Source organism: Xyrauchen texanus, chromosome 9, assembly GCF_025860055.1.
Source record: "Xyrauchen texanus isolate HMW12.3.18 chromosome 9, RBS_HiC_50CHRs, whole genome shotgun sequence".
Classification (NCBI taxonomy): domain Eukaryota; kingdom Metazoa; phylum Chordata; class Actinopteri; order Cypriniformes; family Catostomidae; genus Xyrauchen; species Xyrauchen texanus.
The window spans coordinates 10,481,391-10,506,653 of NC_068284.1; the positions used below are offsets into that span (position 1 = coordinate 10,481,391).

Sequence of the window (25,263 nt, forward strand, 5' to 3'; positions counted from 1 at the left end):
GTAAACAACAAAAATGCAGGCAGCTGTATAGAAGCTTGTAATATCTTAGGTTTTAAATTAATAAAACTAGATGGCTTTCAAAATGCTTTATGTACAAGGTACACACAAGTAAGGACCAAAACAGTTGTAATTTACACATCAGTGCATCTGCTTACAAGACAGGATTTCACTTACAACAGTAAATTCAGTGGAACCACGTAGGAACATTCAAGCTGTCAAAAATAACAACACTTAGATACTCTAAAAACAAAAGAAACCATCTTACCACCATGCCAAATTATAAAGCAAGAAAATATATTCGACACAAAATGTTTAAAGATCTTTGTCAGCCATTTTATGACAGAAAAATAACATACCTGTCCTAACTGTGAGTACAGAATTATGTTTATTTACTTCAACTTAATTAGTACACAGTTCTGTAAAGAAAACGACATTGGCAGGATAGTGGCATGGTTCTTAGTCCTGTCTTTGACAACAATAAAATATTTTTTGTTGTTTTTACTAATTTCTTCACATATTTTCCAATATGTCCAGAAATGATTCATTCTACCTCATGGACTGCCTGTCTCAAGCAGGTTTACTCCAATAAGGCACAGTGACTAAATTAATATCATTAGACATTTGCAGCTGCACTCAAATAAAAAAGAAAGGAAAATCAATCCAATTCAGAACGGGCCTATCCACAAATGAAGAACACGCCATGAGGACACTGCTTATGGATCATCACGACAATGCATCGACTTAAAGCAACTGTTTTGCAGTAGTGCACATTTGATGGCACAATGGCGCTCATTGATTAAACATGCAGAACAAATATCTGCAAATCATTTGTATAATTGATTTTACATAAAGAGTTGCTTTCGATGCAGTGCAACAGTTCACAGAACGAATGGGTCTCGTGCAAAAATTAAATGCGTTTTTGTGTTAAACAGATTTACTAACTATTTACACAAATTTGTTGTGCTTGAAGTAATTTGTGTAAATTGTTGCATTCACATCAGCAAGTGCAACAATTTGCGTAAGAATGGGTTTATGAATAATCTGCATTGAAATTCGTTCTGCTTGTGTTTCATGAATGAGGCCAAAAGGTTATACAATTTACACCTAAATTCGTTTCATGAATGAGGCCCAATACGTTTGACATTAAAGACAGAAACAAATTGATGAACAATGATTACACCGATCAGCCACAATATTAAAATCACCTGCCTAATATTGTGTACGTCCCTCTTGTGCTGCCAAAACAGCGCCAACCAGTGTATCAGAATAGCATTCTGGCCAGTTGTCCATTCTGGACGGGCTGGTTTGAGTATTTCTGTAAACGCTGATCTTCTGGGATTTTCACACACAACAGTCTCTAGAATTTACTCGAATGATGTCAAACACAAAAGGCATCCAGTGACCGGCGGTTCTGTGGACAGAAATACCTTGTTGATGAAAGAGGTCAACGGAAAATGGCCAGATTGGTTGGAACTGACAAAGTCTACAGTAACTCGGATAACCGCTCTATACAAATGCTATTCTGAGATACGTGTTGGCGCTGTTTTGGTGGCACGAGGGGGACCTACGCAATATTAGGCAGGTGGTTTTAATGTTGTGGCTGATCTGTGTACATCCATATAAAGGCCCTAAACTGAGTAATAACTAGATTAAACTCATCAGAAGGATACAACGGGGCAATTTGCAGCTTTCCCAGCCAATTATTCTTCCAGCTTGTGTGTATTGTGCTGTTAACCTCTCTTAAAGCTTTCTAACAGCTGTTCATTAATTTCAAAGAACAAGCCAAAAATCATCAACAGGGCGACCTAGTCCAGCCAGTTTTCACACACTGCTTGAGTGTTACTGATGAGGGGTCAACATCCACAGGTTCTTATACCAACAAGTCATTCAAACTCTTCCCTGGAGCCAATAAGCCAGTCAGGGTTGAGGGATGTGGTCCGTCCAGAGGTTCAGGAGAACCCATCAAAACTAACAAAGGAATGGAGGAGTGAGTAATGGAGTGGAGGAGTTTGTATGTGCACAAATATGAATTTAACTGTCATCCTCGTTGTCCTGCTCCAGATTTTCCTCAATCAGTATCTCTGGTGGTCTGAAACACTCTACGAAGAAGTTGACCAGTGACTGACTCAGGTGCTGCTGTGAGTCCTTAGAGTGAAGAAAGTGACCTTCATCTGGGTAGATCTGAGAACAAGAACAAAACGACATACTTAAAAAGAAACTCTGTCCATTAGGTATAATACTGAAACAAGAGTCAATGGCTCTGGTCCAAATCGAATGATCTGCCTTGTTTTCTACCACCTAGCAGCATTCTATCTGTCATGGAACTTAATGGAACCATAAATAACTCATATGAAACCCCCTTCATAGGTAGCATCACCATCATACAATTAGCGCTTGACTCAGTTGATTCCAACAGAGTTTGAAGTTAGCATTTTGCTAAGCTAATGACATAGCAGTACTTTATCACACATATATTTGGGGTAAATAGTGCATTTTGAATTAGATTCATCTATTCTATTTACTTTTCAGTATTGAATTAATTTGTCTTCCTTCATCCACCATCTTGGATGGATTTTCCCACTGAGCTTGTCGCAATGCATTCTGGCATTGGATTCTCCGTGAAGGACACATGCGATTAGAATTTGTACCAAAAAAGGTATCTTAAAAACAATCATGCTGCCTTCCTTTTGGACAGCTTTTGCTTCTCTTAACTCTTTCCCCGCCAGCGTTTTTAAAAAAAGTTGCCAGCCACCGCCAGGGTTTTTGACGATTTTCGCTAAACTTTAATGGCCCGCAGAATATTTTCTTCCATGAATATATGAAGATGCTATATATCACAATAAAGATCTGAGCCTCTGCTTTTAGGCAAAAAAACGGATTTTATTTTATCTTCATTTGTTCTTTTTTATTGCCACTTGAACAGAGGTCGGTTTTGTCAAAAAACAACATTTCAGACAAAAAGCTGAGAAAAAGGCATGTTTAGGTCTGATATTTTGAGCTTCTCAATACTCCACTTCTTCATGTTTGAGACGATCGCAGTCTGTTTCTTTGATCAAAGAGTTGCGTACTCTTTCAAAACATGCGGAGGGGTCTTCCTTACCGTATAACACCTAAAACAGGGAAACCCGGAAAATTCCGTGTTTGGCGGGGAAAGAGTTAATGCCTTCAATGACTTAAACTGCTGCCTAGGTAAGCAGATGACTAGGTTTTGGAATAGAGCCAATGGCTGAGTTTTTCAATTAGCAATAGCAGATGAACAGATCTTACCTGTAGTGTATAATTAGCCTTTTCATTTATCAAATGGGTGATAAATTTGGCCGTGTGCTGAAAATGGACTTTCTCTGTGTGAAGAGCAAGAAATGTTTTGCATAGAATCCAGACTTTTTTTAAACATCAGTTTATTAACAAACATTATATAAAAGAATACGTTTAAGAAATAACACACCAACCAAAATAATCTTTGTCTAAATTGAGGATTACCATCAGCTGTTGGGTGAATTATCAGTAGTTTCTTGTCCCTCAGTTGCTCTATGTTGTCTGCTAAACGTGCCATCTGAAAACACAAGTAATCAAACATCATATATTTAAATGACTCGGCTTAGAACAGTACCTTGAAACGCATATAATTGGTGTACATTACCTCATATTCTCTCTTACTGGACTGCGGTGATCCTAAATATCGTTCAGAAAATGCAGAAGCTGTCGAACAGACATTCGTGAATTGAGTCCATTTTATTTGAACAAGTTAAGTATAAAACCAAGATACATCAAAGCATGCATGATTGGCTATGAAATCATACCATATAAGGTGAAGTCAGTAATTGGGGAGATGGCAGAACCGCACTTAATTTTGAATTTAAACATGTTTGGAGGTTCATCAGAGCGTAACAGTCTGCCAGCCAGATATCCTCCATATGCCTGCATTGGACAAAACACGGGTTATTGGTGATATATTACCACAAATTACATTGAATTATATACATCATTTGTAAAATTGGTCAAATTTATTGATGAAAATTGTATCAACCACATAGTAACTAAACATGTCTGACCATTTAAGTACTTTCAATACATTTATATCAACATGAAATTTATCTGAACCTATCTACTTAATGCGCAACAGCGCTGTTATGGTGCGCAATTAACTGGTGTACATTATTTCAAATAAACAAAATCTTTGTCTTTGTAATCTCTTATTATTGAAATGTGTGGAACTCTCCAAATATGCAGAGTCCTGTGTACACCTCTAAACCAAACCAAGGAGTATGTACTGCAGTAAACTGCCGGTCGATTAGGTGACTAGAACTCCCTGGGTGCTATCCTTAGAACACTTCTATGTTTTCAAGTTTGTTTACAATGTGTTTCTTGATACAAGTGTATTAAAGAAACTAAAAGAGCCATTTGCTGAAGTGTTTTCCACCAAGAGAGCGATCCTCTTTCTGATGGCCACACATGCTGTCTTTATGCTTGGGCCGAGCTCAAGTTGAAGCTGTGTTTGCGGGGTCTGATTGTGTTCACTGCATTCGTGGCTCACTTCATGAAGAAAATTGAAGCCAGTCCCCCTCCCTTCCACTATGCTCCTTCTGTGCCATCCAAAGGACCAGATGAAGGAGGTGGATGAGGCATAATCACATAATCATAGGGTATTGAGATCCGTTTTTATTTGCCAGCACAATCCTTGTGCACCTCTGCACCTCCAAATACAGCATTTAGCCCCTGATGACCTGCACCTTACAATCAATGCGCATGGTTCAATTACTACGGTGAAGAGGAAGATACTATATTGCTGTAAGCCTTTGATACTGTAAGGGTGTTTGTTTTTCCCCTTGAGTGGTGGAAAGAAACACTATATCTGCTTCAGAGACTGAGTTGGTTGAGATTATCGGTTGTACTATCAAATGTCTACAGCCCGAATGTGCCAGAGAACTAGTCTCCAGTACAGTGGCCTTCACATCTTTGGATTGGAATGCTGTGTATAGTTTCTAAGCTCGGCGCAAAGTCGAAGAGGCGTCCCTGATGGCTTGGCACCTACGAAGTGGGGAGGTATGCACATGTACCAGTCTATTCCGGCTCCTAAGAGGGCTTGGACCACTTCTCGGTGTCCCTGCAAATTTAATCTTGCTCTCCCTGCTGTTATTTGCCAGGATCAAGACCAAAAGTTTGTTTTTGTTGGATCTGTGCCAAAAGTTTTTCACGACCAAATAAAGTTTATAAACTTCATTGGAGTTGTTCGAGGAACAAGCACACTCCCCAAAAGGTTCCAGCTTTAATCAACTTGGTTACGCTGAGTGTTCAATGAAGCCCAAGTGGTCACAAACCAGCAACCTGTGTCCTCTGATCAGCTACTTGGATGCATGGTGTGGTCTTCTGGAGGTCTTCAGCTGGATACTGAACACAGTCCAAAAAGGATATGTGCTTCAGTAACAGCTCCACTGCAGCTGCTGTCACCCCACTAGGCTTGCAACGGATGTGACCACTCCAGTGCTGTATTAACACAAAGGGTCCCTCATCACGCTTGGTTTCACGACCGACTTGAAAGGGAATGTCTTGGTTATGAGTGTAACCTTGGTTTCCTAAAAGAAGGGAACGAGACACTGAAACTGTTCCACACTAATCATTTTTCTCTGTTAAGGGGCAGAGAGATGTGCTCTCTTCCCTTCAGTCAAAAAATTCTGATAGTGTGAGGCTAGACTCCGGTTATATATCCCTGCAATGAAGCAAGCATAGGGCAAAACGCTAGGCGCCACCAGCCAATCAAACTGGCAAATGGTATAAGGTTTCAGGTCACTGCCCCTATGAGTAGCTCCCACAGTGTCAGCTACTGACTGGTTTCCTTTCAGGGAACCAAGTTTACACTCGTAACTGTGACATTCCCTAAAGTCTGTGTTTTCCATCAGATGGGCCATTTTCTGAAGACTAAGAAAGACACAAATGTCAGATGAAGTCAACTAGCAAACTCACCTTTCCATAAACTCCAATTCTTGAGACATCAATGTATGGCAGCTGTGATATAATTCTGCAAAGAATCAAGATGTAAATGTGATGTAAACCACAGGTTCTCAAATGGTGGGTTGCAAGTCTGTTCTGGGTCACAGGACAGCAAGATAAATAAACTTTCTAAATACAAATAACAAACTGCACAGAATAGCAAAATAAATAGACTCATTAACTTTTTTCTTTTGTTGTTAGCATCAATGACCATGCGTCCAGTCAAACTTGTGTATTATGATGCAAATGTTTTAGTCACTTGGTAGAAGCTACGCAAGGTTAAAAAAATATTCAACACAGAAGTACCCTATGTTCAGTCATGATATTCTACATGGCACAAGCCAATAGGTCCTTTGAACATGTAATCTGTTATTCAATCAACTTGCATACTCTCTTTGTTTAACATTTATATTGCTTCAGTTGTCACAAGAGTTATCACTTTGAAAACCTCCTCCACTCCAGCATCACCTGTCTAGATTTGCTTCACAGGGACTGTATGTATGTCTGATTGTGCAGTAGCAGCATGTCCTACATGTTTCATGCAGCATGACTTATGTATGTCAGAGAGCATGAAAATATAAAAATATATAAAAGTCTGTGTGACTTTTTTGATTTCAAATGTAAAATGTGGGTCCTAGAGTAAAACCAGTTACCTCTAATGAAAGCCATGATGAAATATGTTTTCTCAGCATTTTTAGCTCTTTTTTTGGCCTTCATTATTTCCTTGAATTACATCCTTGAAAAATACTAACTAGCCCGTTGTTCATGTTGATAATCTGACCTAAGCGCTTCCAGCTGGTCTCTCTCCTCAAACTCTCCCAATTTCTTCTTCACTCGTTGAAGGAGGTTTGTGCCCTGAAAGCCACTGCCACGACCATCCAGACGCATGACGATAGTGTTGAAGGAGCTGACCATCACTGTGGTCCAGTCCACCTGAAACTGCTCGGTCACCACCTGTACACCAGGGGTGCCATCCCTACAGTAATGAGATGTGAATTGAAGGGATCGTTCACCCAAAAATGAAAATTTTGTCATTCACTCATTCTCATTATTTCATACAGTAACTCATGCAATCAAATTAACAAAGTGGCAATGATAAAGAAGTTAATTGCAGTAATTGTCAGTACATATGTTGTCATGCTATTCTTGCACTTCAGTCTTTTAGTCGTTGACTGCATGCACTGTTTCTAACATCAATATATGGGACTCATATTGAGTATGTATGAATCACTTACACGAGCAGCAGTAAGGGGTAATGTGCTGTGTCTACAAAACCTGCTGGCCTCAGAATCTGGATGTTCAGACCTGTGTGAATAATGCAAAAGTTACTATGCTTTGACAGTTATCACTTACTGTAGGATTGATGTGAAGGGATTGATTCTTGTATATACACTTACTGTAATCATCTATGCTGATCTTCTTGTACTCTACTTTGGGCATCTGTGTGATGTTCACTGTGGTGTTCAACTCTTCATTGGTCTCCACATCCAGCAGCTCTGATCCAGAGAGATACTGTTATATACTTTTCCATTCTCTCATAATACACATACGTGTATGGTTACACTTGATTATCAGTCAAGCTTATCCAAGAAATAAATAAAAGTCTTTAATATTTGATTTACAAATTTGGTATACTTGTGAAAGTCAACATGCAACAAAATTGACACTCTTAATACACAATCCTCGGTCTTACTGTGCACATCTCCTCTGTTCATCATCTTCCAAAGTAACAAAAGTTACTTTCCAATCCCAATAAACTACACCGAGATACAGGGAGAACGTGCAATCAGCCTATTGTGTCCTTCTTAGTCTTTCCCCGAAGGGACAATAATAATCACCTCTAATTATTCTATAAGACTTCCACATAAAGTTGTACAGAATCTGAGGACATTGTGTTAAAGCCATTCATCTAAATGTTTATCTCCCATCTTGAGGTCTTATTTAGTTTAATGGTTATCTACAGGCACTCTTGTGCCTTTCAACACTCTTGATAAACACGTATCTTGAGTATTCTATCATGTCCTTTGGGTGAAAAATACCTTTCCAGTTAAACAAGCTCTTGATTCTCACAGTGAAGCATTTGCCGTTCAGAGCTGATAAGGTGAATGTTATCGAGGGTCTCCACTTGCTGATAGTGTTATAAATGCTTAAACAGAGTACTCACTGTAATACTGTCCGTCTGTGGTGCTATACACTGCTGAATACGGTACACCAGGGCCTGCAGCGACAAACGTAAGAAACAGAGGTGAGGATTCGGTTCTGACATATTCATGTCACAATAATAGTGAAACCCTATAGATGGTGCCAGATGTATGGGTCATCCAATTTCAGAAGTGTTGAATGTGTTAGAGCACATATTACACTAGAGCATAGGTTCTTGAACTAGTGCACAGACAGGATGTATGTGAGGTGTGAATATATGTTAACATTTGTATGGCCATGAAATTATTGTCATATCTAAAAACACGTAATACTTAAACAGCAAATCAATAATTAATATTTCTAAATGTATTCAAAGGTTTGTGATGCATTTTCTATAAATTGAATAAAATCAATGTTTAGATGGTGGTAATGCATGTCCTTTAAAGTTTCATTAACAATTCTTTTGGTACTTTTAAGGAAGAAATATTTGAAAATAGGATATGTAATTCTTATCCACAGACTTTTTAAAGGAATAGTTCACCAAAAAAAAGAAATGCCATTTTACTCACCATTATGTTGTCTCAAACTCATTTGACTTTCTTTTATCTGTGGATCACAAAAGGTATTCTGATGGAGATATGATGTGAATATATCCACACAATGAAAGTAAATGGGGACCAAAACCTCCAAGATCCAAAAAGGCAGCATAAAAGTAAACCATGCGACTCCAGTGGTTTAATCAAAGTCTTCTGAAGAAATACAATCGGTTTTGGGTGAGAAACAGACAAAAATTAAACTTTTGTTTCACTTTAGAGCTTGAAAATGTTTGTCCCCATTGACTTGGGTTGTATGGATATATTGACCTAATATTTCCATCAAAATAACTTATTGTAATAAGTAATAAGAGTTTGAGACAGCATAAAATTTAGTAAATGATGAGAGAATTATAATTTCTGGGTGAACATTTCCTTTAAAATATTTTGTATATTGTATATGTAATTTTTATAACTAATTTCAACAAAACTCATAATGTGTATCTTTAACTCTATATTGTCATATAAACAACCATCCAGTACTTACTCTGATTTCAGTCTCACAAGCCACATAAAACAGTTAACATTTTTTGTTTATTTCAAGTCGAACATGACGAAATGAATAATGTGCAGTTCAGTATGTTTTTGATTCACTAAATAGAACCGGCTCATAGTAACTAGTTTGGGAGGTAGTGCTGTATGTTTTGCAATGTAGATTAAAAAAGAACTGGCTCATAATAGTCATTTGTTTGGGAATAAGACTACACTGTTTGAGCAGTATGCTTTACACTGTAGATTCAAAAGATCTGACTCTTGCGAGTCATTTGTTTGGGAATAAGACTACACTGTTTGAGCAGTATGCTTTACACTGTAGATTCAAAAGATCTGGCTCTTGCGAGTCATTTGTTTGGGAATAAGACTACACTGTTTGAGCAGTATGCTTTACACTGTAGATTCAAAAGATCTGACTCTTGTGAGTCATTTGTTTGGGAATCAGACTACACTGTTTGAGTAGTATGCTTTGCACTGTAGATTCAAAAGATCCGACTCTTACGAGTCATTTGTTTGGGAATCAGACTACACTAGTCACAGTGTATGTTTGGCACTGTAATTCAAAAGAAACAATTAGAGTCATTTGTTCTGCGATTGGGCTGCACTGGTTGTGCTGTAAAATTAAAAAGTTGATCACAAGAGTAATTTGGTCGCGCTGTATGTTTTGCACTGTAGATTTAAAAGAACCAGCACAAATTATTCTTTCTTTTTGGGAATCGGACTACACTAGTCGCGCTGTACGTTTCACACTGTAGACTTAAAACAACTGACTTATAAGAGTCATTCATTCAGGAATCTGACTACTCATGTTGTTTGCTCAGCAATTGCGCTACACTGGCTCAACTGTAGATTTAAAAGAACTAGCTCATAAGAATAATTTGGTCGGAATCAGACTACAGTAGCAGGGCCGCATTAACGCACGGGCAAATCGTCCGCCAACAATGATTTAACAGGTGTTGTTAAACAGATCCGACAGGCTGGTATGGATAAATCTACACACTACCCCCCGATTTCAGCAGAAGACCAGCAAATGCTGAAGCAGTCAGCTGCACTAGTGTGGTATGACATTCAGTTACACTTTGGATGAAAAATGTACTTGATACATTTCAGACATAAAGTAACTTGCTCGTGTGATATTGCTTTAATGGTCAATCCCCCACAAGGCTTTTTTTTACATTGCTGTTGTTTTATGAAATTAAAAAGCCACCTAAGGTTTTGCATTACAGTGATTTACCGGTTAAGATTTAGGTTTATGTTGAGACTTTGGGTATGTTTAACTTAAAAACACCCTTATCCGTGGTAAAATCACTGTAGCACATGACCTCTCGTGGCATATTGCATTATTTGAATTTGAGAACAAATTTCTAGATATCTGAACATTGAACAATCCTACTGAGCCTAAAACTGGCCTACATAATACCACTTGATTTAATCCACACAACAGGTTGAACTGACTTCCAGAAAAACAGTTATTCGGTTGGACATACACCTCCTGAGGTCTGGGCGAGACAACATGGACCATAAGGTTCTATTTGTCTAATTAATAATACAAACACATGTGATAAAAACACAGCAGGGTATTTAGATCAGTGAGAGAGACTCAGATTAAATATGACAAATGTAAATGAGAAAAACCTTCACAATTAAACAAAAGAGAAAAATCACCACAATTAACAACAACAAGTACAGCTATGAAGGACATTTGTTGCCTGGGAATTATACAGAATTCTACAGTTTAGTGCACAGACCACCAACCTTTGCAGTTAAGGAGGAAGTAGTTAGCATCTGGACTGAACGATCCACTGATGTAACCACAATTGAATTCACAGGAAAGACAGCGTCGGTTGAAGGAGCCTGTGGTTTCAGCTCTAAAACACAGGACACATCATCAGTGTAAAGTGTTCTTTACCATATAGCATAGTTTAAACACATGGATGAACTGGAATCGATCATACCCGTAGAGATGACGGCGTGTTGCATTGTCTTCTGTACTCAGAAAGTAGCTGCAAATTATTATGATTTCATGAAATTTCACAGAAAACCATTCTGAATATTTACAGAAAAGTAATGTAAATGATGTCATCCTTTACTCACCGTCATGCCGTTCCAAACCGGTATGACTTTCTTCAATGGAGCATAACATAATGTAATATATTACTAGTTTATATTACAATATATTATTAGATGCTGGTCAGATAAGCTTGATTTTTAAGCTTTTATATATATATATATATACACACGTTCGTTTTACTCCTTTTTATATATACAAATAAAATCTATGTGGGTGCAGACCGCTCATTTGGGCCTTTTAAATTGCTAGGTTGTTTTGTTTTTCATGGAGCTCTTTTCCAGAAATGCAAGACATTATTCACTGTAATTATTCATTTTTCCTCCAGCAAAGCTGTCAAAACAATTATGGCAGCTTTGGCTCAGCTTGGAGGCTATTAGAATAAATCTTGCGTGGGACTCCCCGGCCTGAATCGGGCAATGGGGGTGTGTGGCAAGGCCAAGTGATGACGGTGCTGAGCAGGCCGGGATGGACACTTGGGGCGAATTATCTCACCCAGCTGTTGGTATTAGCGGTGTTGGCGGGCGAGGGATAAAGCCGCTACCAGAGCTGCAGTTGCCAGAGACACAGAGAGACTAAATGAAGCTCTGTGTGTGTGTGTGTGTGTGTGTGTGGTTGAGAGATGCTGCTGAAAAGCAGAGCGAATGCGTAGACAGTGAGATGAAAAACAAAAATCTCGTACATATGTATGTGCACCCAGCTCCCGCTTCTGTCCTAACGAGCAGAGATCTTTCAGCTACAATGGTTAGCATTTCTCATGCAGACATCCTTTATTCTTGTAAATAATACCCAAACCATATAATGTTGTAATCATATAAATATATGATTTATATTGGATTCATGTTTCATCCCTCAAAGGCGGATGGACTACTTTTATAGTTCTTTTGTTCCTTTTTTAAAGGGTTAACAGACATGGTCTTTATGGTCTTTACTGTCACATTTGGAAAAGAGCTACTTGGACATTTTTCAAAAACTCTCCTTTTGTGTTCCACAAAAAAACCACCATAAAGATTTGGAACGACATGATTTTATGATGAACCGTTCCCCTATTTTATTGTGTACTGATGCTTACACAAGTTTGGTGTCTTCATTGTAAGCCAAGATCTGTGTCACATCCCAGTCTCCCGACGTCAGGGACTGTAGTGTGTCTGTACTGCTGTTGGGCTGAAACATACAACAGAAAGCCGCTTCTTACCTTTAACGCCTTGTTAAATCTTCACAAGCACTCTGGTAGTTTTTCATGGCAGTAAAAAAATGGCTCACCTGAGAAGTGGACATGGATATGTGGAAGAACTTCCCTCTGCCTCCTTGTGGAATGGCTCTCGTGAATAAGAACCTCAGACCATCTTTGGAGAACAGCGGGGGCTCGTTCTGCAGACAGAATCCCTTCTGGACGTCAGCACGGACTTGAACAACACACTAATACACACACATCCCACATGCTGTACGTGTCTGTGTAATGAGATTCAGTGCAAATCAGACGCATGACTCACCTGTCTGTGCAGCCAGCTTTCACTCTCATCCTCATGTTTCTGAAAACACACCACAAAATAAATCACACACGCTGCACTTTTGATGTCTCACATTGTGTGTGAGTACGGAGTAATCTTTTCTCTTTTTTAAAGGGATAGCTGACTATTCTGTCATCATTTACTCACCCTCATGTTGTCTCAAACCCACATGCCCTTCTTTCCAGACAAAATGACAACTACAGTACTATTCACTTTTACTTTATCTCAAGTCATTTGGGTTTGGAACAACATGGGGATGAGTAAATGATGACAGAATGTTCACTTTTGGTTGCACTATCACTTTAAAAGCCCCTTTATCAAAAGGCTTATACTTAAGTGCTTGAAATTAATTTGGAAGACAACTATAAATTGTGCCTACATAAGGCATATCAATGGATGAGGTGGACAGTTAGTGAAGAGCTGTGACCTAGGCAACGGGTGGTTACTTTCAAGAAGTTAAAAACAGTATGAGATACATAATTCACATATTTCAATTTCATAGTTTTAATGACTTCACCATTTTACTAAAATGGGGTAAAAAGTAATAATAAAGAATGAGAAGGTGTCTTTTAACTGCTGGTGTATTTCAGGTACTCTGAATACCTTAGTGCAGATGCCTGTTGTGGCTTCACACAAGGTGAGGATGGAGTTGTTCTGCGCTCGGTTCAGCCAGTTTACTGCAAGCTTGGTGCTGGTTGCCCATTTCACCATAGTAATATAGTACTCCTTCCTGCAAAGAGATGTAAGCTAATATAATCACCACTGACCATAGCATACCTGTCAAATTGGGCATTGGTCAAAGTTGATACCAACTGGCTTAAAGGGATTTTCCGGGTTCAATTCAAGTTAAGCTCAAACGACAACATTTGTTGATTACCAAACAAACAAAAAAAAAACTTACAATGGAAGTGAATGGGGTCAATTTTTTGGAGGGTTTAAAGGCAGAAATGTGAAGCTTATAATTTTATAAAAGCACTTACATTAGTTCTGTTTTAGTTTATGACGTTACATCGTCATGGCAACAAAGTTGTAAAATTGGGTATAACTTTGCAAGGTAAAGGTTAGTAATGATTTTTTCACACTAAAATCATGTTAACATGCATATTGTTTATGTCTTGTTGATATACTTTTGAAACAGTGAGTATTTTGACGTTTCCGGATTGGCCCCCATTCACTTCCATTGTAAGTGCCTCACTGCTTTATGATGAAAAGTCAAAACTAATTTTTTGTGGTAATTAAAATTATGCCAAAGATGCTGTTGATTGAGCTTCACTTGTATTGGACCGGTTGTTTAAAAGTAATTTAAAAAATCATACAGAAAGTGAATTTGGTTCTGAGAATAGTTTTGAGTCATTTGTTTACAGATGCCACTTTTGTTGGTAAGTGTGGCTTTAGTGTACAAAGATTTATTGGGGCCACTGCAAAATTGCCTATGGCAGGGGTTTTCAAACGTTTTTATGCCAAGGACCCCTAAATATGATGATCACCTTGCCAGGGACCCCCTTCCTAAAATAGAAAGGAAGTCATTATTCTCTTGTATAAAGACCCATTTTTACTGTGCAAGAAAAACAACCAGTGTGATATTATATTATGTTATATTTAATAATATACATTTATATTGTCATTGTACAAACCAAAATAAATAATTAAAATATTCTTGAAAAAGTTCACTTTACTTTGCACCACACAATTCTGTCATTATTTACTCACCCTCATGTCATTCCAAACCAATATGACTATTTACTTTGTATTGTAAGTTGACTGTGTATCTTTTTTCTACACACTATTATTATAGAAATGTTCTCAATACAAAAAAACAAAAACATTTTTAAACTCAATTTAAATGGATTTACACAGCAATTAAAAAAAAAAAAAAACACAGCTTTACATTAAATATTACCTTTCAAATCAAGCTAGCAAAAGTCAGGCGACAGTGATGTGGAGTAACTAACTCAATTCATTTAATAATTGCCAGACTTTTGAAAGCAAAATGAAATACTAATAATGTCAAATTCGATACATTATTTCTGAAATTCTCAGCAGAACCACTAACACTCCCTTATGGCCCCCTGGGAGTGTCCGGACACCAGCTTGAATACCCCTGGCCTAAGCAAAAGACAAGGTTACAGATTAAGGTTTGTTCTGTGATTGTTGGCAGATTCTAACCTGATTCTGGGATCCTCTGGTTTCTTCATCCTCACGGTGTGTAAAGGGCCATTCAGACTCACCACTGACAGGTAGATATCAGGGTTCTCCTCTCCAGCCTACAGAGAGAAATAGTGAACACATTACAACAGCTCTTCTTTAAAGTCACCGAGTGGTGTAATATATACCATATGTGTGTCCAGTTACCACAATGTTTGACCAATTTATTTCCATGACTTTGTAAGGAATACTTTCTGTAAATAGTCACAGAGCAACTGAGGGATTACCCTTAAATGCAAGGGTGCTTTGCCAAACATTATTACATACCTCTGGTCTTTAATGCAAATGGGTGTCAAACACATATTGAGCTACACACAACACATAAACTACACATATGTATTTTCTTATTTAGTCTAAATAGATGTACAACTTACAGAATTACAAATGGCAATAGTCATATAATAATGTTCATGTGCTACACTTGCTATAGTTTACTTCCACGTTGCATCTTCATCAAATAGCAATGTCAAATATAAATCAAGTCAATCACTGAAACAACTGCACCACCTTGAGTAACAAATAGCACGTGTACATGCATATGGGATACTGGTACTTCACCAATGTTGTGCATAAAATCGACATGATATAGTCACTTGTACAGCTATATAGCAATCATTTGTCTTCAAATAGAAATAGATAGAAATCCCGTGATAGTAAATGTATATAGATATGAAATAATCATAAAAACCTGATTTATAGAAGTGCAAATATAAATTATGACACTATTACATATCTCGGGTCACTTATGACCGACCCTATGCACGTTTGGTAAATGTGTATTTAAAATGTATTCTTATTCTTTTTTTTAATTTTGGCATTTTGTAAATTGTTACACTATTCTTAAGAGAAAGTTTTAGGAATACTAAAGAGGTGGGGCTTTCACAAAAAAAAATGTATGAGGTAATGAGGGTTGAATAAGGTCCGGGGTCACTAAAGATCTGATTAAAGGGTTAACCCTCCTATGGTATTCTGTCATTTTTTAATGAAATTCATTTTCTTTATTTCATAAAATGGCTTGATTCGATTAGTAAGTGGTTGCAAAAAGAAAAAAAAACACCTTTGGTATTCATGGTCAAAATTGGCTGAGCATTGAAAATAAATGGGATAGACAAAAAACAAATCTAATCAATAAATCAGCCACAATGCAGAAAAACAGACAGAAATTACAGGGTGAGACTCTAAAACATCCTCAGCACAAAATGATTTACTATAGAAAGTTTCAAATGAAAAAATGTTCCTCTGATTTGTTATAATCTAATTTAATTTTCAGAATTGTGCAGTTCATTTCTGTTTCTTGACATTATTTTGCATTTACTTTCAGTTATAAAATGTTTATATTTGAAATAAATTATTGGTAGAAAAATGCTTTTGCTGTGTCTTCTCTTTGTAACATCATGGTCAGGTTTGATTGCAAGCATAATGACATGAACTACAAAAACCTCAAATCAATTTTAAAATGCTAAACTTTGACAAATTATAGTTTGATAATATCTAAATATGTATCCAAATACTGTATATATTAAAAAATGTGTTTATTTGTATATGCACATTAATGGAAACCTTTAGAAATTTACATGTAAATAAGATCAAAATAGCATTAAATCCAAAAAGAAATGCATACTTTTATTGTTCTTACTTCAGGGAAGAAAGAAAAAAAAGCTACACATCTGACCCTTCTGGTAAAAAATGACCGTGATTACCAGTTAGCGAGTTTGTGGCAAATTTCCCATGAACTCTCGATTTTCCTAAGGGTCTAGCATTTCTTTCCTGCAGTGACCTTCAAAGGCACAAAAATAGAATTTGGAATTCGCTTTGACATCACATCAAAGTCTTGGTTTGATCTTTGAAAGAACCAGCAGAGATTTACTTTAGGATAGCGGTACTCCTGTCCGGTGGGATACGGTGTGCCTGTGAACATGGGTATCTCCATCCTGGGCACCAGAGTATCGTTGATGGTGGCATATGCCAGTCTGAGACCATCCGGTGACCACCAGTGAGCGATATGACTCTGGAAGATCTCCTCTACAACAATAAAGAAACAACAATAAATGTATAAACACCAAATGTAATCTGCTGCAAATATGCTGCATTAGATGCATATTCTATGAAAGACTTCAACATTGGATGCAAACAAGTGATGCATGTCCTGCAAGTTTGGAGCATTGCTTCTTAGTGACCATACTTATGACAGATCTATCTATGGAAATCCTCATAATGATAGCTGCACCAACATGTGTGTGTGTGTGTGTGTGTGTGAGAGAGAGAGAGAGAGAGAGAGAGAGATGGAGCCTGTGAGATCACCTGTTGATGATGATGTAGTGTGTTAGTTAGCTTTCTCAAGATAATGTCATTTTGGTCAACTGCATCCTATTTTCTCAGTGGAAAAATAGTCATCCTTGCGGGGGTATTACTCCCTATTTCGCGGTAGCCGGTGCGCAACTATAGAAAGCGCAATGTCCTCCTCCATTTTGTCCTCTCCAATGTGGAAAGTCCGGTGAGAGTTAATTGCCTTGAATTTGTGTAATCAGTCTGTTGTGTCTCTCAGCTGTGATGAGCCTTAATGCTGAAGTTGTTCGTTTAAAGCTGTTTAAAGCTATTTCCTAGCTTTAGTAGTGTAGTAGTAATACGAGCGATCACGATGTGCTGTTGAATATAAACACCAAGTGACTTACTCACTTCACGTCACCAACTGTCACTTATTATACACAAAAGTTGTGTTTTGCCTCCATCTGCTGGTTAAAATATGTAATGTCACAATATTAAATGTAAAGAGACAGCTCTTAACACATCTGCACTGCTCTTACACTTTAGTTTAGAACTGCACAAACACAAGCGAAGTGATACACACAGTGAAGCGTCCGAGTGCTGATGGTGTGAGACCATCAGTGCTCATTGAACATCTCTCGTCCAATCAGATTTGAGGACCGGAACTAACTGTTGTATATTTATATATGTATATGTAAATAAAAGTTTTAAAACACTTCATTAAAATGTTTCTCATGATCTTAAAATCTTTTGTGCCACCATATTAATTTATTTCATTATAATATTCATTAAAATACAATGTTTTTAAATTGATGACTTGGACCAAATAGTAAAGAAAAACAGTCAATAAGTGCCCAACATAGAAGTGTCATGAGAAATCTCATTGGTCCCTGTGAGAGCTCTAGATTCTGTAAAAAGCATAAAACTAATATTTGTCTATTAGCTGCGGTCTCTGACACTTTCTGCCTGTCAGTCATTCTCATAGAATTATTTATTGAGGCTTAATGCCATTTTTATGCCATGTTGTTCATAACAGTTGTCAGTTGAGGGCGCTATTTTGCTGCTGTTGTTTTTGACAACCGCCATCTCAATAAAGCTCATTTGGTATATTTTGAGTGCTGGGTTTTTTAAACAGGGGGCATGGCTAATCCAACGGCTCAGCTTGTGGAAATTCCAGAACAGCTAAAATCACTTACAGCACCTTTAAACACAAAAGGAGATCTCATGCAGAATGTCAGAGCTTCTGTTTTCCATTAAACACAAGTGGATAAAAACACCTTACAATTATCATAAAAAGGTACATACAATGTGTGCAGAATGATAATCTTCGACTCTAATGTAACTCTCAAATCCCATTTTAACTTTTAAACATATCATGTCGCAATCGGTAATGTGATATGCAAAAAACAATGCCGTTTGGTGTCAATGACATCAAACCTGACATGATGAATCCAAAGGTGTCATTTTTTAATTGTCATTGCAAAAAGTGTCCAAATGTGAAGATTATCAGTAAATAATTACTACAATTTCGTTTTGTTCCTCACACAAAGCTATTTGATGACTTCACGAGATTTGGAATATAGTACAAAAGTCATATGAACTACATTTGTTGTACCTCTGCAGTGGTTTTTGGTCCTTTCATTGTATGGAAAAGAACAGCTTTTTTTCATAAAATCTCCTTTTGTGTTTCACAGAAAAAAGAAAATTGAAATTTGAAACAACTTAGTGGTGAGTACCGGTAAAACTTTTCCTTTAAGTTTCTGAGGCAATTCTACCTCTTGTTCTGTCTGTTTTGAAAAAATACAATAAAAATGTTTTGTGTCTTAAAAATGTGAAACCACAGGATGGCAGTAGAGATCCTTTACAGAGTGCAGAATAACAGCAATAGTAGGAGCATGTGATTAAGTATAGCCTCAGACAGAGATGTTAATTCAGGGAAAAACATTTACTGAGCATGAAACTGCTAACCATGCGCCACAAACAAATATACAGCCGTAGTGCTCTCGTGAAGCAGGAAATGATAATACTATAGAGCTGAGAATCATAAGGACAAAAACTACCAACTAATAAACAGTTTTCTCAGTTTTCTCAGAGGAGGATATGCCAAGGAAATCACTTGCACCTGTAGGAGTGTGAGAGTGACAGTACACATCTGTGAATGTCTGCAGGGACTCTGGGGGAAGCGGTGTGGAAAAAGAAATGATTTTACACCATTTAACAGCATGTATGACATCCCTCAAAAGTAGATGTGGTCAGCAAAACAAATAATATCTTCCAGAGCTCTGAGGTAAACATCTAAGAGGTATCATGACGAAAATAACACATAAATGGCAGCATGAGAGTGTAATAGTGTAACAACGATACACTGGTTTGATTTGCAAGATTTGATTTGGTTTAAAGGTGAAAAAGGTATAAAGGAGCTTAATTCAAATAGTCAATCAATTTATGGCATCAATCTAATTTATAGTCTGCTTATAAACTAGCCAAGATTATTTAATATCACTCAGTGGCAGCAGCACACTTCCACTCCACATGTCCTGATGAAAATGTCATATTTGATAAATGAGCACTCGGGTGTATGAGATTCAAACCTGCACTGCTGCTTTATTGTGACACTGATCTGCTTTTAACAACAGCACAATCCCCACACTAACTGCTGGCATGATTTACCTGAACCCATTAGCGCGCACACACACACACACACACACACACACACACACACACACACACACACACACACACACACACACACACACACACACACACACACACACACACACGTGTAGTGTTTCCATGTTTTATGGGGACTTTCCATAGACATAATGGTTTTTATACTGTACAAACTTTATATTCTATCCCCTAAACCTAACCCTACCCCTAAACCTAACCCTCACAGAAAACATTCTGCACTTTTACATTTTCAAAAAACATAATTTAGTATGATTTATAAGCTGTTTTCCTCATGGGGACCGACAAAATGTCCCCACAAGGTCAACAATTTCGGGTTTTACTATCCTTATGGGGACATTTGGTCCCCACAAAGTGATAAATACACGCTCACACACACACACACACACACACACACATTTTAGATTAGACACCAATTTTAGATTTTTGGTACACTGCTTTCATACTATCCAAGACATCAAGACTCCTTTAACAACAAACTGAACATATGACATGTTGCACACAAATAATGAAACACTTGATACAATGGTGAAAGCAAAAACAAAATGCCATAATAATCATATTCCTAATGAACACAATTATTATGAATAATAAAATCCCAGGATATTGTGGGAGATTATATTTGTACACTAGCTCAAATCCCAGTGTTGCACAATGCATTATATAAAGATTGAACCTGGAGTTCACATCCCACTGCTGTTCATACACAAACAATTCTAATAATTATCTACATTTTATTAACAAGCATTGCAAAATGTTCATCTCAATGTGGTGTTTGTCTAACAGTTGATCTTATCTTTGATTATATATGATTATGATCTAATTAAAAGATTAACAGAAGGGCTTTAATTAAAGATTGAAGAATGTTACATATTTGGCTGCTTTTTAATTCTTGACTAACATTCAGTAAGTCCTTAAATGTTTTCAGACCGACACTCGCTTTAATGCTTCGATCTTATTCATAAAACTATTTCTCTTCATTTTTTGATCAAATGATGAGTTTATGAATGGAGATAAAAGTGATGGCTTATGTCATATTTAAAGGTCCTTTATTGATGTTGAAATACTTTTGTCATATCCCAGATAAATATGCAAAGACAACTATAAGTAAGCGATTTGTAGGTTGATTCTCATTAAAAATGTAAACATTGATTTTTGTTTGAGCATCCTGATCAGTTTGACACAGCAACACTAAGTCAACCAATGCCACCAACTATTTGTTCATCCAATGGCAGGGGGATTTTTTGGGAAGCCTGTTTGAAAATATAAATTATTTTTGCAGTTCCGTTTGATGATGCTAGTGGCGCAGAAATAACACACTTCACCTTGAAATATTCTTTGTTGCAATTACGTTTTGTGCTAGAACTACAGCTGTCAATAGATTAACATTTTAATTGAATAAATTATATGACATGATGATGTATTAGTCAAATTCTATATACTATAAATAATGCATAATTAAAATAATTTTACATCTGTTATAAAATATATAATAATTCAGATTGAAATATATTGCATTATTGTGGCAGATGAGTAAAGCATTGATTAGACAATACAACAAGTGGCTTTAGTAGTCAATATGTTATGGGGCCTGGGTAACTCAGCGAGTACTGACGTTGACTATCACCCCTGAGTTGCGAGTTTGAATCCAGGGTGTGCTGAGTGACTCAAGCCAGATCTCCTAAGCAACCAAATTGGCCCGGTTGCTAGGGAGAGTAGAGTCACATTGGGTAACCTCCTCGTGGTCACTATAATGTGTGGTTCTCGCTCTCTGTGGGGCGTGTGGTGAGTTGTTTATGGATGCCACAGAGAATAGCGTTTGCCTCCACACGCGCTACATCTCCACGGCAATGTGCTCAACAAGCCACGTGATCAGATGTGCAACTGTGATTCGTCCTCCACCACATGGATTGAGGCAAGTCTAACATTCAAGAAGTCAATAAGTTGTTTGCCTCAGATTTGAAGATAAGATGGTTTCTCTGCAGCACGCTGTGAGAGGTTTTTCTCTGAAAATGCTATTTGCTGTGGATACTGGGGCTTTTCTTCTAATATCTTGCACAGTAAGGTCTGCTTTTGGCCATGACACATAGAAGCATGTCTTTAACAAGATAAGCCTTAGCCAAATCTGTCTGGCGCACATCGCAATCATAGGTCATTAGATTAAATAAATCTACACATAGCTCGTCTATGTCACTACTTAAAATAATCTCTAAGCTTTCCTGGCTCAGGTACATACTATGGTTTGGTCACTAGCTGTTTAAGCTATTCGGCTTTGCAGGCTGAGGCACACATAGAAATGTAGTTTTTAGCATTACACCATTTGGCCTGTGGCCAAGGCACACCTAGCTAACATACACTCGGTGCTCTTCAGAGCAGCAGCAGTACATAAGTCTTGGCGATAGATCTGCGTGGATGGGGGTTGTGTTTGTGTCACAGTAAATGCATTTTTTGCATGTCTATTTGTGCAGTAGCATGTAATACATGCTCGATGCATTTTTCGAATTGTGCAGCAGCATGTCTACATGCTTAACTCAGTATGCATGTGTATTTTCTAGCAGTAGCAAGTCTACGTACTTGCTCTGCAGCAGCAGCAGTAGCAGCGTAGCAGATCTAGTCCAGCAAGACCAAAATCCTATCAATATGTCATACCCACATTCACATGCTAAATCTTTCCCAGAGTTGCCATGACTGAACTATGTTTATTTGTCAGTATATGTAAATATGACTTAGACAGAAGCTTTTGGAGAAATTTCACTGGTTTTCAGCATCACAAATGCTGCATTTTAGGAAGCTCTGTCAAGTTAAAAGTAGTTAAAACTTTACAAATTGCTTCTTGAGATCCCTACATTCTGTTGTGCTTCATCAAGCTGTCAAGTGTGACTGGCTCTCATTTTATGGCTGTACTGCTTGTGAGGTTTGATAAGGCATACTAACCACCCCCTGCTGACATGGCTCTTCAAAACACAAAGTTACATTTACTTCAAACTTGAATTGCTCTGATGGTAGGAAAATACACACTTTAAATATGGAATTTATGCACGGGTCAGGGGGCATGATTAATTGTATTAATTGTATTAAATGTATTTTTAATACATTATATTTTATATAATTAATCGCACAAAATTAACATGTTAAATCGACAGCCCTAGCTAGATCATGCTCAGGATGTTCAGAACTGAGACAAAGACAGGATAATCTTGACATCCTATTCACTTTCACATGGTCAAAATGAGAAATATTTCAGCTATGCACTTTTTTATAAAAAAATTATATGTAATAAATTCATACTACTCCAGAAGAACAGTGGCTGAGCCTGAGCGGTGGGTCAGACATGCACAAATTCAATATGTACAAATAAAAACTTCCTTCTCCCAGAGTAAACACATAAGACATTCACAATCACAGCAGCTCTTTTATTACATACACACACTCCTCTTTTATTATTCATGCTTATGGGACTTTACCTTCATAAAGCCAGTCAGCCAGTCCATTAAATATGACCCCCTGACTGCCCGTAGAAACCAGGCGTATTGATGGACTGTTCACATTCGCTTTGTAGTAGATGTTATTCTCAAAGATGAAAATCTGTCAGGGAAGATAGAAGAATGAGTCAATAAAAGACCATATTAAAACTTACAAAGTATCAGTAACTCTACATTTTACAATGTCTATATTACATAATTTATGTGTTACTAGACAAAGCAAAAGTTGTAACATATGAAGGGTTTTCTGGGACTTATTCAAAACATGGCATGGCCCTAAAGTGCCTTACTGCTTATATAAAAAGGTTATTACACAATAAACATGTGGTGTGGAATGATGTGATGCTACAGTAATCAGGGTTGACGTCAGATTGTCAGTAAAGTGATTGACAGCTGTGGAAGAGGTGGTGTGGGATCTGGTGGGATTTATGCAGCTGCTAAATCATGCTCTGCCAAATTTAGAGACATGCTTGTCCAGCTTATGTATTTATATAACAAATCATGAATAAATACAGTATTTTTGCACATAATAGAGACTTTTTATTGTTGCAATTATCACATACCTCTGTTACCATTATAAATCCTAGGTGTTATGAATGCAACATTGGCCGTTGTGCATTTGGCTCATTTAAATTATCGATTTAACCGACATGGATAATGACTGTGTACATGTCAACCTTCTTACTGTTTTTGGGTCATTTTTGACCCAAGACAGGTAAATAATATGTTTGTAATTATACAATTGTGACTTTTTCAAGGACATCAAAACAAACATATAAAAAATTTTTTTTGAACATAAATAACCATTTAAACAAAATTGTTACATCTAATGAGCACCCTATGTAGGCATCATAGAATGTCCAGCTTGACAGTAAAATACAGGACTCATTATTTCAGCCAAAATACGGGACATTCCGATAAATAGGGGACAGTTGGCAACATTATGCTACATCCACACTGCTAGGTGTCAGTAAAATTCAAACATGTTAAATTAGTCAAATCTTAGGGCTGGGTTTTGATACAGATTTTCAGATTCCATTCGATTACGAATCACAAGCTCACTTTCACAAAAATATTATTTCACATATGATGTCCATTTGGCTTGCATATATATACACAGTACATATATATATAAGAAATAAGAAAAATTACAATCCATGTATTCCATCGAAAAATAGGGTATCTTTGAATTGCATATATTATATTGCATATAAAAATTTTGATTCATGTTTTTTGTTTACATGAATAATTGGTACTACAGTATTTACAAGTATTTACTTTTTAGGATCTCTGTGCTGAATTTCTTCACCACTTTAGGCCTACTGCTCAATGATGAGTAGCAATTGCTTAAAGTGAAATTTGATTGCATTTACAATTTATTTACTCGAGATCTTGGGATTTAAGTGAATATTGCGATGCATCAGAAAATGTATATTTTTTGTTTTCAAAATCTCTTTGAATGCCTTGGTTTGGAAAAACTCTATAACATGATTGTCATGATTGTTCTCTCTTCAAAGTGCCCTCCGTAGGCTGATTTATGCTGTTTGGAATGGAGGGTAAGTTTTGGAACCCATCATAATTCGAATCTCATTGGTTCTTTCAGCCTCTGTCCTGCTGTGTACGAGTTCCTCTCCATCACACCTGTGATGTACAGCATCTCCTCCTCTGCATCTCTATCTTTGCTTATCCATCATGTCATTTTTATCTGTCTCACTCTCTTTCCCTGGAGGAGTCTGGGACGTGACCTTCATTGTAGGTTCTGGCTGCGCTGGCCACTGCTGATTGCTCATTCATGGAAAACTAATTGCTGCAGACGTCAGGGAAGCACT

General features: G+C 37.3%; 1 protein-coding gene across 3 annotated transcripts in view; it reads right to left on the reverse strand.

The window, feature by feature from the left end:
- Positions 1 to 77: 77 nt before the first annotated feature.
- The window catches only part of dpp6b (dipeptidyl-peptidase 6b), a 195,958-nt gene continuing 170,772 nt past the window's right edge, over positions 78 to 25,263 (reverse strand). For all 3 annotated transcript variants that reach the window (XM_052133474.1, XM_052133473.1, XM_052133475.1), the window contains 19 exons: positions 23,417 to 23,537; positions 16,867 to 17,021; positions 14,961 to 15,058; positions 13,398 to 13,524; positions 12,777 to 12,815; positions 12,547 to 12,654; positions 12,356 to 12,447; positions 11,171 to 11,218; positions 10,971 to 11,083; positions 8,153 to 8,206; positions 7,386 to 7,484; positions 7,224 to 7,293; positions 6,770 to 6,964; positions 5,962 to 6,016; positions 3,801 to 3,918; positions 3,641 to 3,699; positions 3,481 to 3,553; positions 3,268 to 3,341; positions 78 to 2,181 (listed from right to left, as the gene is read on the reverse strand). In XM_052133474.1, coding sequence (XP_051989434.1) covers positions 2,032 to 2,181; positions 3,268 to 3,341; positions 3,481 to 3,553; positions 3,641 to 3,699; positions 3,801 to 3,918; positions 5,962 to 6,016; positions 6,770 to 6,964; positions 7,224 to 7,293; positions 7,386 to 7,484; positions 8,153 to 8,206; positions 10,971 to 11,083; positions 11,171 to 11,218; positions 12,356 to 12,447; positions 12,547 to 12,654; positions 12,777 to 12,815; positions 13,398 to 13,524; positions 14,961 to 15,058; positions 16,867 to 17,021; positions 23,417 to 23,537 — 1,848 coding nt within the window. In that variant the 3' untranslated portion in view covers positions 78 to 2,031. The remainder of the gene's footprint in view (positions 2,182 to 3,267; positions 3,342 to 3,480; positions 3,554 to 3,640; positions 3,700 to 3,800; positions 3,919 to 5,961; positions 6,017 to 6,769; positions 6,965 to 7,223; positions 7,294 to 7,385; positions 7,485 to 8,152; positions 8,207 to 10,970; positions 11,084 to 11,170; positions 11,219 to 12,355; positions 12,448 to 12,546; positions 12,655 to 12,776; positions 12,816 to 13,397; positions 13,525 to 14,960; positions 15,059 to 16,866; positions 17,022 to 23,416; positions 23,538 to 25,263) is intronic.